The sequence below is a fragment of the Pocillopora damicornis genome, chromosome 1, assembly GCF_964200805.1.
Source record: "Pocillopora damicornis chromosome 1, jaPocDami1.2, whole genome shotgun sequence".
Lineage (NCBI taxonomy): Eukaryota > Metazoa > Cnidaria > Anthozoa > Scleractinia > Pocilloporidae > Pocillopora > Pocillopora damicornis.
In genome coordinates, this window is record NC_142670.1 from 39,724,214 (window position 1) to 39,741,668 (window position 17,455).

The 17,455-nt window shown below is 38.4% G+C and overlaps 2 protein-coding genes across 2 annotated transcripts; both read right to left on the minus strand.

Annotated features, from left to right (window-relative positions):
• Positions 1 to 1,172: 1,172 nt before the first annotated feature.
• On the minus strand, positions 1,173 to 6,117 carry LOC149053831 (uncharacterized). The gene is made up of 5 exons (XM_089196218.1): positions 5,838 to 6,117; positions 3,422 to 4,150; positions 2,830 to 3,099; positions 1,994 to 2,221; positions 1,173 to 1,536 (listed from the first exon to the last, which is right to left on the minus strand). The coding sequence occupies exons 1-5, from the start codon at positions 6,115 to 6,117 to the stop codon at positions 1,199 to 1,201; spliced, it is 1,845 nt and encodes a 614-aa protein (XP_089052344.1). The 3' UTR covers positions 1,173 to 1,198.
• Positions 6,118 to 10,092: 3,975 nt separating this feature from the next.
• LOC149053832 (uncharacterized) lies at positions 10,093 to 14,185 on the minus strand. The gene is made up of 5 exons (XM_089196251.1): positions 13,906 to 14,185; positions 12,213 to 12,941; positions 11,741 to 12,010; positions 10,899 to 11,132; positions 10,093 to 10,430 (listed from the first exon to the last, which is right to left on the minus strand). The coding sequence occupies exons 1-5, from the start codon at positions 14,183 to 14,185 to the stop codon at positions 10,093 to 10,095; spliced, it is 1,851 nt and encodes a 616-aa protein (XP_089052377.1).
• Between the last annotated feature and the right edge of the window lie 3,270 nt (positions 14,186 to 17,455).

Below are 17,455 nucleotides of genomic sequence, written 5' to 3' on the forward strand. Positions count from 1 at the left end.
CCGCGTCGGAAAATCTTTAGATTTCGTAGCTTCGTGTATGAATCTTCACAATACAAATTGAAGCAAATCAAATGATTGTCAAATTTTCCTTTATTCCTCCCTCCATGCATATCCAATACACATCAATGGATTCCGATGGAAACTTGGTTTTCCGATGGAATAGGCAAAATACTATTCGTGACACCTTCCCACAGAAGTAAGATAAAGTCACGACGAGAAAGAGTACCGGAAGTTAGATAAATATTGGGGAGGGCAGAAATGTTGTCCTATGGACTCAATCGATATCCATTCGTCGGATGGAATCCAATGGAGTCCATCCATGTCCATCGGAATAACTAGAAGTGTAGTGATAAACCTAAACTCAGACAACGAACTGACATTTTGCCCATTGCTCATATTTTCCCTCTCGCCTACGGAGCTCGGAAAAATACTACTCAACTCGCAAATATTATCGTGCAAGAAAAATTCAATTAAAATTAAATGTCCTTTTCGAGCGATTTTACAGTACCTCTAATAACAAAGTTCACACAAACCTGGCCCTTTTTTAATTGTGGATATGAGGATCTCAGAAGATCCGAAGAGCACACATCTTATTTTTGTACCCTTACCTACGACTAAAAATGCTAATATCCGTATACATAATTGAACAGTTTAGTGCTGTTACCTAACTTGATCAGTTCAAGCTTTATCTTTGTGACTATGAGCCACAGGCAACCCTGTCTCGATTTTCAGTAAATAGGAATTCGTTTGCCTCAAGTAGTTTCATAAAACACTTCAACTTCATCAGGTCGAAATACATTGCATATATCTTCTTAAAGATGGCGGACCGATTGTTATATAAAGCGGATCAATTTGGAGATAATGGCTTGAGTCTGTATCTTGAAATCATAGAATAATTGACAGTTTGGAACAATTACTGCATATTCTTATAATATTCTGCGCAGTTTATGCACGAGTTCACCATAGCGTCACTTTCATCAGTTTGCGCACTCTCTCCAACGACTAAAAATGATGATAACTGTTTACATAATTGGACATTTCAGCGCTACTACCTCAACTGATCTGTTCAGACTTTATCTTATAATTAGTTTGTAGCCTTAACCCAGAGGCAACCCAGACAAAAAACTTCCGTCTCCATTGTTAGTAAATAGGCCTAAGGAGAAGTTTTGAATGTCATCGTTACTTCAGTTCGTTTATTTCAGGTACTTTCATAAAACACTTCAACTTCATCGGGTTTAAATGTGCGACTTCCTGCCAGGAATGATTTGGTAAAGGAGCTGCGATAACTGTGACCAGATGGTGGACTGTAGGTGTATCCAAGGTTTGAGTAAGAATTTGAGTTGGATGAGGCGTAACTGGCGATTCTAATATCGTTTCCTCCACCAAATGCGGGTCCATAGCTTGAACAACTGTACATGGAACGGCGAAGAGAACTATATTCTCCTGTTTGAGACAGTTTCACTGATGCCCAGCCAGGCTTGTTAACCAATGAGAATAAAAAGGCCTTTGAACTGTACTGGTATCTACAATTGAAAACTAATAAGCAAAATGGAAAAAAAGAGTCACAAACTATTTCAGTAAACTGAGATGAAGGTGAATATTTATAACAATTGGCCAGGGGAAAATTTAAAACGGTTGAGAAATTGCGTTTACCAGTTAACAACAACAATAAAACGAAAAGCTATTGAATGAATTTTCCACCTCCTTTAGACTTCAACCTTTCTCTATGGTAGAAGAGGTTATTGCGCAAATATAGCTTTTCCTAATCAAGCATGATCTTTTGTCAAATTTTAATTCCAATTAGATAGTCAGACAATAGAAACTTTATGCCAGAGTTTCTTTTCAGGTTCAAGTTATTTTAGAGGAGAGACTTTAAGTCGCTTACATGAGTTCTGAAAAATAATTAACCGCACGTAGTTTCAAATGATAAAAAGAGGAGGCATGTTTCAATGAAATGAAAAAATAAAGTGAAAGCATTCAATGATTTACTTACCCCATGATGTGCTGGTGTATCCGCCAAAGATGTATTTTCCCACACGAATAATAGTCACTGTCGGCCCTTTGTCGTCGCACTTTGAGTGGAAGGTAGTACTGGCCCAACCATCCACTGATGCTAACCAGCAGCGCTTCCAAGACTGGCTCTGCACAACAGGGTTTAACCAAATTCTCAAAGTGCGCAGGTAATGAACATTATATGTCAGTATTTTTGATCGCTCCAAACCTGAAAAAGAAAGATATTAAAGCCTGTTTTAATTGTTCAATTAAAAAGGGATCAATTTCCGTTTTGATGCCGGAACACAATTTAATACCAAATGAGAGTGAATTAGCACAAATAGCAGCAAATGTTTTCCAATTTTTTTACTGTATTAATTTATTTATTAGCGATAGTTGGACTTGTTGGCCCATTTCAGCCTTAAGCTTGTTAAATGGGGCTGGTATAAATAATAAACAGGCCAGAGCACAACACTGGGAAACATGTTCGCTGCTCTTTGCGAGAAGTGCGTGGGTTCATTAACGTCCCCTGCTAACAAGTACAGAGGGAAGTAGGAGTTTATCATCCTTATCCGAGAGGAATAAAATGTTTAACTACTTGCAGATGACATGGTAGCGGTATTCTCCTCATTTATTTTAAGACCCTGAGTGTGGAACCCTCGATCTTCCGCACGGCAGTCTGGCGCTCTACACTATGAGCTAACCACGGACGGTTTTGGGATATTTTTTAAATGCTGGATCCATTCAACAACCATATCGTGCTATTAAGACATGTGATACTTCCTTCCAATTACATATTTTTAAAGCTCTGCAGCAAAAGTAACTAATAAATAATACCTCCAAATTTTTCTGCAATCACCAAGGTTGTTGTCTCTACCAATCCGAAGGTGTTTTTAGCCCGGCAAATGAAATATACGTTTTCTTCACCCATTTTTATTAGAAGACATCCATCCTTCTGAAAAACAGGAAATGAGTCAGAAGACTTTTGGCCCTGGTACCACTCAACGTTTGGATGAGGAGAGCCTGAGGCTTCGCAGCACAAGGTTACATTTCTTCCTGGAAATCCACTGACAAATGTAGGGGGCCTGTTGGTAAATTTAGGTGGTTCTGAGGAAAGAAAAAAAAATCAGTGCAACAGTCATAAAACAAACGTGGTGAAGATCTTAAAAGTCTGAGCTAAAGATGGCGAGACAAAGCTTATCATAATCATTTCTCTCTTTGACAAGCAGCTTTAACGTAATCAAGGTGCGCCAGAATCTTTCAGGTTATATTTTCCTGGTATTAGAAAAGTCTTGATCAATAGACCTGAATAACCATCATGATTCGATTAGGGGCACTATCTGATTCTGGAAACAAACGGCACTGATCCTCTAACATTTCGAACAACTAAGAGCAAAGCTGAAAGTCTCTCAAAAGTAAAAGACCTTACCTTTTATGTGCAATCTGCTTATTATTCGGAACATTCCCAAACCAGCATGAGCTGTACACATGTACGACCCAGCGTGTGACCTTTGCACGCTGCTTATTCGAAGCGCACCATCTTCAACAGTAGCATTAGATAGAGTGCTGCCAAGTTTACGCCACGTTATCTTGGACGACAGATGGCCTTGAACCCAACAGTAAAATATTACAGGCTCGTTCACAAAGACTTCCTGAGATACTGGATATACACTGATCTTCAGTGGAACAACACATTCTCCCTTTGGTCCCTGAATACCAACCAATCCTCTGCTGCCTTTGCTTCCTTTTAAGCCAATAGATCCTTGTTGTCCTTGACGACCCTTTGTTCCTGTCTCTCCTCTAATCCCGGGTGCTCCAATGGACCCTATGTCGCCCTTGTCGCCTTTTACTCCCTGAGGTCCCACGGGTCCTCTTTTGCCACTCGCGCCTGGAGCCCCGATTGAGCCAGGAGGGCCTCTTGAGCCGGTTTTCCCTGTAGCTCCTTTTTCTCCTTTGTACCCTGGATACCCGTGGGCACCTGGAGGACCTGCAGGTCCTGTCTGACAAATCTTGTTGTTACCACTGCAAGACTGATTGAACTTAATGTTAATTTCCTGGCGGACTTGCTGCAGAGTTATTGTTCCTGCAGCAACATTTCTTCTCTCTCTTTTATGATCACGGATAACTGGTGACACACTTCCTACTTTGCTTTCAAAACCTGCAGAAGTTACGATAACAAATATTTCTCAGGGGATCAATGAAATAATTTATTTTAAATTACAACAGAATAAGCTGCCTTGATGTAGTCGTTTATCAATCGATGTTTACGGCGAAGAGAAAAAATGAGAAAATGAAGACAAAAGAGAAATGCGCAAATGTTAAAACATTAATAAAATCGATGCAAAAATGGACAACCCGACGTTAAATGGAGCCAGAGTTAAAGAACTTTTCATTTCATTATTGCTACGACCAGAAAATATTTCATTAAAGGAACCTTTTACTACTATAAAATTTGTTGAAAAATATCCCGAGGACTGTCTGAAGCTGCCTTTAATCTCGAGACTTTTCAGCTGAGAGATTTCAAGGAAGCTCAATGAGCATCGCGCTTAAAGTCACAGCCTGTTCGCAAAATATATTTAACAATTCTTTTGTCGTCAAAATGTCGGTGCCAAGAATTGGCGGTGATCAAACACATTAGTCTAAGAGAATGAGAATGTATACTGTTGTGTTTCAGGAAGTTAAAACAGTGGAATTATAACTTCGATTTGGTTCAGCAAAATGTTACGTGATCCAATCTGCATTCTTCCGTGGCCTGACGCAGGAATGCATGTCACCCTACATTACCTTAATGCGAAAACACATGTTTTCGATAACCATACAGTTTTTAGAGTAAAGCGACGCAATAACGAAAACGTTCACTAGTTGATTACCTTAAGCGTGTTCTTTCGTATAAAAAAAAGAAAATAATTCAGATTTTAGGCGCCGGTCAGTAAAGTTTGACCTTTTCCAAAAATACTCTCGGCAGAAGGATAACATAAAAATAAAATACAACTTAAGATAGATTTTAATTAATAAAATCAGTGCAAAAATTGATAACTCGACATTAAATTGAGTCACAGTTAAAGAACTTTTCATTTCATTAACGCTATGACCACAACATATTTTCATTAAAGAAACCTTTTACTTCTATAATTTTTGTTGAAAAATAGCCCGAGAACTGTCTGAAGCTGCCTTCAGTCTTGAGACTTGTCAGCTGAGAGATTTCAAGCAAGTTCAACGAGCATCGGGCTGTTCGCCAAAATATAGTTCGCAATTATACTGTCGTCAAAATATATTTCGGTGCCAAAAATTGGTAGTGATCAGACACGTTAGTCTACGAGAATGAGAATGTATGCTGCTTTGTTTCAGGAACTTAAAACAGTAGGAGTTATAACGACTTGGTTCAACAAAATGTCGCGTGATCCAATCTGCATTCTTCGGTGGCCTGACGCACGAATGCATGTCACACTACATTACCGTAATGTGAAAGCAGATCTTTTCGATAACCATTCAGTTTCTTGAGTATAGCAAATAGATAAAAACGTTCACTAGTTGATTACCTTACGCGTGTTCTTTCGCTTAAAGCTTGTGAAAAAAGAAAATAGATCAGATTTTTGGCGCCGGTCAGCTGAGTTTGACCTTTTCCAAAAAGACCCTTGGCAAAAGGATAATATACAAATAAAATACAACTTAAGATATATTTTCGTTCTGTCTTTTTTCACAATCAACGGCAGTAGAATTGTAGCGAGTATTCTTTTTATAGAATTGAGAGGCAAACTAACGGTAAATCCTTTTGTGCTGTGATGCAGTATAGTGTTGGTTATTAAAAGTTAATAGAACTGAGGTACGTGTAACCAGTGCCTTACCAAAGATAACATCAGGCCTTTCCTTTCTTCTTGCTGAGGATGCAGTTTCATAAATTTGTAACCTCTTCTTCACTATTCTCTCTATGTTTGTTTTCAGGTCATCGTCAATCCGCTGAATTCGGTTTTCAAGCCTTGCCTCCAGCGCTTTCGAATTGTTGTACACAAACTCGATCCTCATAAACAACAATGTCACAAGAGTTAAATAAGTTACTGAAATAGCCACGGAAATTCTGCTCATCTTTTCGGTAGATTTCGTGCAGACGTTCCTCTTTGCATCCATTTCTGTATTGGCGATCTTTAAAACAGGCGGAATATAGTTCGTTAGTTGGGACTGATGTAGCTCAAAAATGCAAGTGAAGATGAAACTACCCTCTCAGCGCTGAGCTGTTTACGTGTACTCCCTTTAGCTTAAAATATCACTTACACAGTTGTCAGACAAAACGGATTAAATTTCTTAAGAGGAGGTCTTTGACTGAAATCCTTTTAGGGCAGGGTTAGTATCTAATAGAAGTGAAAGGAAAATGAATAATCAGACGGAGGAAGAAAAACGTCTGCATACTCAATGACAATACTCCCATCGTAGATGTCAGTTTTTCAAATTTCTCTGAGACAGATGACCCCTTCAGGCTACCCTGATTATTATTAACCCTTTAACTCCCAACATCTTGTTAGTAATTCTCCCTACTGTCTGCCATAAAATACTTATCATTTCGATTTAGAGAATTTGGTATTGGATCAACTTGTAGTCCCCTAATTGAGTTTTTCTTTTTTCTCCTCACATGCCTGCTTGATTCTGTGTTGATACTGTAATGAGAAATTCTGTCTTGGTCACTCTTCGGAGTTAAAGGGTTAAGGCTGCGTAATAAGAATTAAATGATGTTAAAAGCTCAGCACTTGTCTTGGAATGAATATAATTTCTTTAACAAAATGTTTTGGGGATGACCTTAAGCTAGAAGTTTCGCTCTGAAGTTTTTCCCACGTTTGCTTTGTTCTGGAGAACAATGATGTACGAAATTCAAAAAAGGAATCGCAAATCATGAAGGCTTAGTTGAAAACATTAACTTAGCCATCAAATTTGACAGAAGGTTTTAGAAATCACCTTACAGACTACTCTACACGAAGCGCTACAGCAAATATTCTTTGAATGTTTTTCAAGTGTATTTGAATATTCCTGGGTAGGCAGCAAAGCAAATATAGTGTTACCTTATACAGCAAAACCGGCAGATATGTCCATGGAAGAACAAGATTATGATGAAGGCAGGTAAATGAATCATTCTTCTAGTCTATGTTACACAGAATGACTTTGGCCAGTAAGATCATGCAGGTGTTTTTTATTAGTCTAGATTTGCCCCACCTCGTGCAGAAGTATCAGGTTTACCAAAGGAGTATAGGAAAAAGGGTAGAATAGGAAAAAAAGATTTATTTCACCGAAAATAGCTTTTCAAAGGATATACTTAGCAACATGATATTTTGGAGGGGTACAGGTGCAAACCTGTTTCTGGCGAAAAGTTAAGCATGCACGTTCACTTGCTTGGGTAAAATGCTGTCACTGGATTTAAAGAAACCAAAAGCTCCTCTCTTTTCTTTTTAAATGTTTATTAAAAAATTTTAATGTCAGAGATGTACATTTTCCTATGGAAGTTACTACGGAAAGTGTTGTACCTTGTTCAATTTTCTCACTTTTTCTGGAATTCAACTTTGGCCGCTTACAGCAAGGCGTGCTAAACTTTCAAGACTCTTATAATAAATCATATAGATATTTGATTTAAAGAGAAAATAAAGTAAGTTCAGAGGAGATTAAGGTAGAAGTTTGAAGTTTGGGGCTGATGGCCGAGACCATCAAAAGTGATAGAAGTTATTTATATAGAAGCCAAGAATAGATATGCTATCATCATAAAAATAAACGAACGTAAAACGAAACTTTTTTGATCTCTGAGAGAAGTTTTCAGACTGTAGCAAGGGCTTGATCTTCAAAGATTGTTAAATTGTAACACAATTCTTTGTTGTTACGTGTGTAATGTAGTTTTTCACATAGTTTTTGTATGTGTGGCCATACTCTTCCTCCGCTATAAATATGCAATTTACTTTAGTCCAGTTCCTTCTCATATTTAGCTGCGTAGTTATTCCAGGAGCTGGACTCTCTTATTATTATAATACTAATTACCAAAAAATGGCTCCTGTAATTAGTCATTTTCAAAGCAATACATTGCTAATACTTTATAAAGAGCACAATAAAAATGGTTTTGTTGTTTATGTTATTTTTGTCAACTTTTATATTGGCTGGTGATATTTCAACACTATTGGGTTGTGGCAGTTAATAAAGTCTTGGTTGTAGCACGTATACTCAGTACTTTGATCGATGCATAGAGCCTGCCTGCTAGCCTCGACTTGATGCACTCGACCCAGTTTCCTGACTCAAGTCCGTAACATTTCGAACGCGCGCTATTGGTGAATCACATCTGTTGTTAATTCATGAGTGGCAAGAAGAACAATACGCCAAAATGAATGTTTTCCTTTAAGGAGACACTTTGGCCAAATTTAAGTAATCGTGTTTCTCTTCGTAGTTTTCCGTTTCTTCAGCTTTCTGTTATAACATTCTATATGTGTGCACGCCGTAAACGGTATATACAATGCGGCCCAAACCGTTGTTCCGACCTCTTGACAGTAGTTTCCTAATTAGCCAAATCCCTTTGTGATCTACCGAGTCAAATAACTTACTCTCCAATTCCCGGAGAAAAGGGAATAAATGGATGTTTAATAACCTATAAAATATTATCACTATTTCAAACAGAACTTTTTATTTGAGTGCGTTGCAACTTGTCCGACGAAATTATCTTGCTAAAAGAACAACCCAATTTTTGTTTACGTTTCATTGTTAAAGAAGTATGTTAATTTTTGTGGAGTATTACAATTATTTGATTTAAATATCCAGATCTTTCTTAATGACTTATATGTGATAGTGCTGAGTGTGTATCTTTGACGGAGGAAACGTTTGAACAATATGTATTAAGTCCCGAAATCTGAGCCGCGTCGGGAAATCTTTAGATTTCGTAGCTTCGTGTATGAATCTTTACTATACAAATTGAAGCAAATCAAATGATTGTCAAATTTTCCTTTATTCCTCTCTCCATGCATGTCAAATACACACCAACGGATTCCGATGGAAAACGTGGTTTTCCGATGGAATGGGTAAAATTCTATTCGTGACACCTTCCCACGGAAGTAAGATAACCGGAAGTCACGACGGGAAAGAGTACCGGAAGTCAGATGAATATTGGGGAGGGCAGAAATGCTGTCCGATGGACTCCATCGATATCCATTCGTCGGATGGAATCCAATGAAGTCCATTCATGTCCATCGGAATAACTAGAAGTGTAGTAGTAAACCTAAACTCAGACAACGAACTGACGTTTTGCCCATTGCTCATATTTTCCCTCTCTCCTACGGAGCTCGGAAAATTACTACTAAACTCGCAAATATTATCGTGCAAGAAAAATTCAATTGGCCACTCGAGCGATTTTATAGTACCCCTAATAACAAAGTTCACACAAACCTGGCCCTTTTTTAATTGTGGATATGAGAATCTCAGGAGATTCGATATGCAAATTTCGTGGCGTTGGCACGGTCAAAGGAGTCTGGGAAGAGCACTTATCTTATTTTTGTGCCCTCACCTACGACTAAAAATGCTAATATCCGTATACATAATTGAACAATTTAGTGCTATTACCTAGCCTGATCTGTTCAAGCTTTATCTTTGTGGCCATAACCCACAGGCATCCTTGTCTCCATTGTCAGTAAATTGCAATTCGTTTGCCTCAAGTAGTTTCGTAAAACACTTCAACTTCATCAGGTCAAAAATACGTTGCATATATCTTCTTAAAGATGGCGGACCGATTGCTATATGAAGCGGATCAATTTGGTGATAATGGCTTGATTCTGTGTCTTGGAATCACAGAATAATTGACAGGTTGGAACAATCACTGCATACTCCTACAATATTCTGCATAGTTTATGCACGAGTTCACCATAGCGTTACTTTGATCAACTTGCGCACTCTCTCCAACGACTAAATATTATGATACCTGTTAACATAATAGGACCGTTCAGCGCTACTACCTCAACTGGTCTGTTCAAACTTTATCTTAGTTTGTGGCCTCAACTCACAGGCAACTCAGACAGAAATGTCTGTCTCGATTGTTAGTAAATAGGCCTAAATAGGAGTTTTTAATATCATCGTTACTTCAGTTCGTTTATTTCAGGTACTTTCATAAAACACTTCAACTTCATCGGGTTTAAAACTTTGACTTCCTGCCAGGAATGAGCTGGTGCTGGAGTCGAGATAAGGGAAGCCGAATGGTGGCCTGTAGGTGTATCCAAGGTTTGAGTAAGAATTTGTGTTGGATGAGGCGTAACTGGCAATTCTAATATCGTATCCTCCACCAAATGTGGGTCCATAGCTTGAACAACCTTTTATGGAACGGCGAATATAACTATACTTTCCTGTTTGAGACAGTTTCATCGGTGCCAAGCCTGGCTTGTTAACAAATGAGAACAAAAAGGCCTTTGGGCTGTACTGGGATTCACAATTGGAAACTAATAAACAAAACGGTAAAAAAGAGTCACAAACTATTTCAGGAAACTGAGATGAAGGTGAATATTTGTAACACTTGGCCAGAGCAAAATTTAAAACGGTCGAGAAATTGCGTTTACCAATTAATAACAACAATAAAAGGAAAAGTTATTGAATGAATTATCCACCACTCGTTTGACTTCAACCTTTTTCTATGGTAAAATAAATTATTACGTAAATTCAGGGAAGAGCTTTTCCTAATCGAGCATGATCTTGTGTCAACATTTAATTCCAATCAGATAATCGGACAGCAAAAACTTTATGCCAGCGTTTCTTTCAGGTTCAAGTTATTTTAGAGGACAGACTCTAAGTCGCTTACATCAGTTCTGGAAAACAAGTAACTGCGTTTAGTTTGAAATGTAGAGGGTGGACGCATGTTTCAATGAAGTGAAAAAATAAAGTGAAAGTATTCAACTGAATGATTTACTTACCCCATGACGTGCTGGTGTATCCACCAAAGATGTATTTTCCCACACGGATAATGGTCACTGTGGGCCCTTTGTTGTCACAATTTGAGCGGAAGGTAGTGCTGGCCCAACCATCCACGGATGCTCGCCAGCAGCGCTTCCAGTACGAGGACTGGCTCTGCACAACAGGGTTTAACCAAATTTTCAAATTGCGCAGGTAATGAACATTATATGCCAGTATTACTGATTGCTTCAAATCTGAAAAAGAAAGATACCTCAGCCTGTTTTAACTGCTCAATTAAAAAGGGATCAATTTCGGTTTTGGTCCCCGAACACAATTTAATCCCAAATGAGAATGAACTAGTACAAACAGCAGCAAATGTTTTTGTATCTTTTTATTGTAAAATTTAATTTATTCATTAACAACAGTTAGACTTGTTGGCCCATTTCAGCTTTGAGTTTGTTTAATAGGGCTGGTATAAATAATAACAAGGCCAGAGCACAACACTGGGAGATATGTTCGCTACTCTTTGCGAGAAGTGCGTGAGTTCTTTAGAGTCCCCTGCTAACCAGAGAGACGTAGGATTTTATCGTCTTTATCCGAGAAGACTACAATGTTTAACTACTTGCAGATGTTAAGGTAGTGGAAGCACATTCGCTTCAGCTATTTTAAGATCCTGAGTGTGGAACCCTCGACCTTTCGCACGGCAGTTCGGTGCTCTACACCTTGAGCTAACCAAGGGCGGTTTTGGGATATTTTTTAAATGCTGGACCCATTTAACAAACATATCGCGCTATTAAGACAAGGGACACTACCTTCCAGCTACATATTTTCAAAGCCTTGCAGCAAAAGTAATAAATAATACCTCCTAATACTTCTGCAATCACCGTCGTTGTTGTCTCTGCCAATCCGAAGCTGTTTTTAGCCCGGCAGATGAAATCTACGTCTTCTTTAACCATCTTAATTTGAAGACATCCATCTTCCTGAAAAACAGGAAATGAGACAGAAGACTTTTGTGCCTGGAACCATTCTACGTTTGGACGAGGAGAACCTGAGGCCTCGCAGCAGAGGGTCACATTAGTTCCTGGAATTGCACCGACCACTGTAGGAGGCCTGTTGGTAAATTTAGGTGGCTCTGAAGAAAGAAAAAAACCAATTTAACAGGCACAAAACAAGCTTGGTGAAGATCTTAAAAAGTTATATTCAGTTTATATTTTCTTGGTTGTAGAAAAGTCTTGATTCATAGACCTGAATAACCATGATGATTATATTAGGGGCATTACCTACTTTGTAAGTGAATGCAAAGCTGAAAATCGCTCAAAAGTGAAAGACCCTACCTTTTACATGCAATCTGCTTAATATTCGGAACATTCCCAAACCAGTGTGAGCTGTACACGTGTACAACCCAGCATGTGACCTTTGTACGCTGCTTATTCGAAGCGTACCATCTTCCGCAGTAGCATTAGATAGAGTACCTCCAAGTTTACGCCACGTTATCTTGGACGACAAATGGCCTTGAACCCAACAGCAAAATATTACAGGCTCGTCCACAAAGACTTCCTGAGATACTGGATACACACTGATCTTCAGTGGAACCACACATTCTCCCTTTGGTCCCTGAATACCAACCAATCCTCTGCTGCCTTTGCTTCCTTTTAAGCCAATAGATCCTTGTTGTCCTTGACGACCCTTCGTTCCAGTCTCTCCTTTAATTCCAGGCGCTCCAACGGACCCCTTGTCGCCCTTGTTGCCTTTTACTCCCTGAGGTCCCACAGCTCCTCTTTTGCCACTGGTGCCTGGAGCCCCGATAGCACCCGAGCGGCCTCTTAAGCCGGTTTTCCCTGTCGCTCCTTTTTCTCCTTTGTACCCTGGATAGCCGAGGGCACCTGGAGGACCTGGAGGTCCTGTCTGACAAATCTTGTTGTTGACACTGCAGGATTGATTGAGTTTGTTGTTGATTTCTTGGCGGACTTGCTGCAAAGTTATTGTTCCTGCAGCAACATTTCTTCTCTCTCTTTGATGATCACGGATAACTGATGACACACCTCCTACTTTGCTTTCAAAACCTGCACAAGTTACGATGACAAATATTTCTCAGGAGATCAATGAAATAATGCACTTTAAAGTGCGAAAGAATAATCTTAATTGATGTAGTCGTTTATCAATCGATGTTTGCGGTAAAGAGACAAAAAAGGTAAAATAAAAACAAAAGAGGAATATGCAAATGTTAAAACATTAATATTCTCACAAAATCGGTGCAAAAATGAATATATGAACATGAAATGGAGTCAGAGTTAAAGAACAAAAAACAATTTATAAAAGGAACCCTTTACTTCTATAAATTTTGTTGAATAGCCCGAGGACCGTCTGAAGCTGCATTTAGTCCTGAGAATTTTCAGCTGCGAGATTTCAAGCTCATTGAGCATCGTACTCAAAGTCCTGTTCTTTCAGTGCTAAAAATTGGCGGTGATCAAACACATTAGTCTGAGAGAATGAGGATATATACTGCCGTGTTTCAAGAAGTTAAAACAGTAGGAGTCATAACTTCGATTTGGTTCAACAAAATGTTACCTGATCCAATTTGCATTTTTTGATGGCCTGACGCACGAATGCATGTCACCTTACATTACCGTATTATGTGAAAGCAGATGTTTTCGTAACCATGCAGTTTCTTGAGTAAAGCAAATCAAAGAGAACGCTCACTAGTCGATTACCTTACGCGTGTTCTTTCGCATGAAGCTTGTGAAAAAAGAAAATAATTCAGACTTTAAACGTCAGTTGAGTTTGACCTTTCCAAAAATACCCGTAGTAGAAGGATAACATACAAATAAAATACAACTTAAGATATATTTTCGCTCTGTCTTATTTCACAATAAACGGCAGTAGAACTATAGCGAGTATTCTGTTAATAGAATTAAGCGGCAAACTAACGAGAAATCATTTTGTGCTGTGATGTAGTTTGTGTTGGTTATTAATGTTACAAAATGTTAAAAGCTAACAGAACTGATGTACGTGTAACCAATGACTCACCAAAGATAACATCAGGCTTTTCCTTTCTCCTCGTTGTGGATGCAGTTTCATAAATTTCTAGCCTCTTCTTCACTATTCTCTCTATATTTGTTTTCAGGTCATCGTCAATCCGCTGAATTCGGTTTTCAAGCCTTATTTCCAGCGCTTTCGAATTGTTGTACATAAACTCGATCCTGATAAACAACAATGTCACAAGAGTTAAACAAGTCATTGAAATAGCCAAGGAAATTATCCTGATCTTTTCACTAGATTTCGTGCAGATATTCCTCTTTGCATCCATTTCTGTATTGACGATCTTTAAAACAGGAGGAACATGGTCCGTTCGCAAGGACTAATATGGCTCAAAAATGCAAGTTAAGATGAAACTGTCCTCTCAACGCTGAGCTGTTTAAGTGTACTCCCAATAGCTTAAAATATCACTTACTTACACTTGTCAGACAATACAGATTAAATTTCTCAAGAGGAGGTCTTTGACCGAAGTTTTTTTTTTAGTGCAGGGGTGAGTATGAAATAGAAGTGAAAGGAAAATGAATAATCAGATGGAGGAAGAAAAACATCTGAATACTCATTGACAATACTCCCATCGTAGATGTCAGCTTTTCAAATTTCTCTCAGACAGATAACCCCTTGAAGCTACGCTGATTTATTATTTAAGGCTGCTTAAGAGTACTTAAATGAGGTTAAAAGCTCAACACTTGTATCGGAATGAAAATAATTTCTTCGACAAAATGTTTTGGGGATGACCGTAAGCTTGAAACTTCCCTCTGAAGTTTTTCGCACGTTGTCTTTGTTCCGGTGAAAAACGATGCACGAAATTCAAAAAAGGAATCGCAAATGAAGCTAAGTTGAAAACATTAACTAAGCCATCCAATTTGACTGGAAATTTTAGAAATCACTTTACAGACTACTCTACACGAAGCGCTACAGCAAATGTTCTTTAAACGTTTTTCAAATGTAATTTTATATTTCTGGGTAGGCAGCAAAGCAAATAAATCGTTACCTTATGCAGCAGAACAGATATTTCAATGGAGGAACAAAACTATGATGAAGGCAGGTAAGTGAGTCCTTCTTCCAGCCTATGTTTTACAGAATGGCTTTGGCCAGTAAGATCAGGTCCCTATATTTAACAAATAGAGAAGCCTTGACTGTGCTCTGTTCTGTTACAAAGCACGCAGGAAGCGGCGAGAGCACGAAAGAAGTGTAGGGAGAAACACGAGACGTAATCGAGTGTTTCTCCCCACTTCTTGAGTGCTGTAGCCGCTTCCTAAGTGCTTTGTAACAGAACAGAGCACAGTCAAGGCTTCTCTATTTTTTTTATAATAAAGAATCCATTAAATTCCCCGAGAATTACTTTCAATTTTCACAACAAACTTTATTTCCAAAGCGAACAACAGTGTCGTCAGCATGCTCTATACTCTCATAGAGCACACTACAATAAGCCAATCACAATCCCTGTTAGAATGGTTCAAACAATCTGATTGGCTGTACAAGACTAAAGCTGTCAAAAGTGTCAAACCATCAAAGTTCAAAAACCATCAAAGTTCACCTTCTGCGATTGTTAAAATAGTTCGGTAGGTCGAATTTAACACGTTTGCCTGAAGTTTTTTAAGTCTCTAATAGAGAATCTTGAAGTGAAATGTTCGGTGAACCTCAGCCTAATTATGGCTCATAAAAACACGTGAGTTTTTTCACATGAAAATAAACTGTCCAAGGCGAGTGTTTTTTGAATGAACGACAGCCGAATTCACCGGAACATGAAGATCGCTCGAGATGACAGTGCCGCAAAACTCGGCTCGCTCTGACACCTTCATGATTGGTATGAATTTTAACAGTTATGCCAGTTTGGTTATATTTTGGTCATCATTTCTGTTTTGTTCTGTTTTGTTTTTGAACACTGAACTTTGTATACTATACGAGTGTTGGCTGTGTTTGATTTTTATTACCATACGTAAGCTGGCAATCTAACTGAGCGTGAAAATCTTTAAAACTCGGAATGTCTATTTGTTTTTTCCTTTGAGGATTTTCGTATCTGCTCACGTTTTAATAACGTAAATTACGGCGCCTGGTATGTTTACAAACCTTTGTTTGGTTCTTCTGTTGCTACTTGCCGGCTCGCTTGTTTCGAAATTTCACTTTCAATTATCGAAAAAAAGCTAAAGAAGATGTCCCGGAAAAAGGTCGAACATAATACAATTTGGCAGATGGCGTGATAGCTTTAGCTCGTGCTCTCATAGAGCACGCTCTTTCAACCAATGACAGCGTGCGTTATATCCGAACTTTATTATAATAGAACTTAGATGGGCGTTTGAATTGGTTCAATTTGACATCCAACTCAAGAAAAGTATTTCACAAATTAAAACCTTGACGTGAACATAGTTTGCTATGTGATATGTTGAAGCAGTACTTGCCCAGACCTGTTATTGACAAAAATTCAAATTGACGCCTTTGCCATACACCTAGCTGCATGATGCACATTAATGGCAAGATTCGTAGAATCGAATAATGTGAGGAGCACTCAGCTAATTTCTTGTACTGAGAAATAAATGTTATTTTTTTCTCAGAGGGTACGGTGACGAATCCTTCAATCTGAGTGACTCTTGCACGATAACGCTTTCGTATGATACAAAATGTAATAATAATTTTCTCATTCGATGGTTGCACAAATAATACGAATTGACATTTTTCCTATTGCTCATGTTTTCCCTCGTCCCTGTGAGGCTCAGAAAAATACTGCGCTACTGGGAAATATATAATCTTGCAAGAAACATTCAAATGGAGTTAACTATCCATTTTACCCCTTATAACAAAGTACACACAAACCTAGCCCTTTTTTTTTACTTGTGGATATGAGAATCTCAGTATATTCGATATGCAAATTTCTGGCGTTACCACGGCCGAAGGAGTCTGAGGAGAGCATATATCTTATTTTCGTACTCTCACTTACGACTAAAAATGATGTTCAAGCTTTATCTTTGTGGCCATAAGGCACAGGCAACCCTGTCTCTATTGTCAGTAAATAGGAATTCGTTTGCTTCAAGTAGTTTCATAAAACACTTCAACTTCATCAGGTCGAAATAGGTTGCATACACTTTATCAAAGATGGCGGCCCAATTGTCAGATGAAGCGGATCAATTTGGAGATAATGGCTTAGGGGTTAGTAGTTAATCTGTATCTTGATTATATTATTATTAAATTATTGTATTGTATTATTGTATTAAACTACATAATAACTGAAAGCTTAGTACAATCGCTACATATTCTTATAATATTCTGCAGAGTTTATCCCCGAGTTCACCATAGCGTCACTTTGATCAATTTGCGCACTCTTATCAACGACTCAAAAGGATAATACTTGTTTACCACAGGCAACCCTGTCTCCATTGTCAGTAAATAGGAATTCGTTTGCTTCAAGTAGTTTCGTAAAACACCTCAACTTCATCAGGTCGAAATAGGTTACATACTTTCTACCAGAATTAACCATGACCTTGCTGTAGTTGTGAATGGAAAACAACTTGAGAATATTCGTTGTGCAAAGCTTTTGGGACTAGAA

Coding starts and splice junctions, on each gene's coding strand:
- LOC149053831 (XM_089196218.1), bottom strand. CDS start 6,117: ATGGATGCAAAGAGGAACGTCTGCACGAAATCTACCGAAAAGATGAGC. Junction 4,151..5,837: donor AAGGCCTGATGTTATCTTTG/GTAAGGCACTGG, acceptor TAACTTCTGCAG/GTTTTGAAAGCAAAGTAGGA. Junction 1,537..1,993: donor ATACACCAGCACATCATGGG/GTAAGTAAATCA, acceptor TTTGCTTATTAG/TTTTCAATTGTAGATACCAG.
- LOC149053832 (XM_089196251.1), bottom strand. CDS start 14,185: ATGGATGCAAAGAGGAATATCTGCACGAAATCTAGTGAAAAGATCAGG. Junction 11,133..11,740: donor GATTGCAGAAGTATTAGGAG/GTATTATTTATT, acceptor TTTCTTTTTCAG/ATTTGAAGCAATCAGTAATA. Junction 10,431..10,898: donor ATACACCAGCACGTCATGGG/GTAAGTAAATCA, acceptor TTTGTTTATTAG/TTTCCAATTGTGAATCCCAG.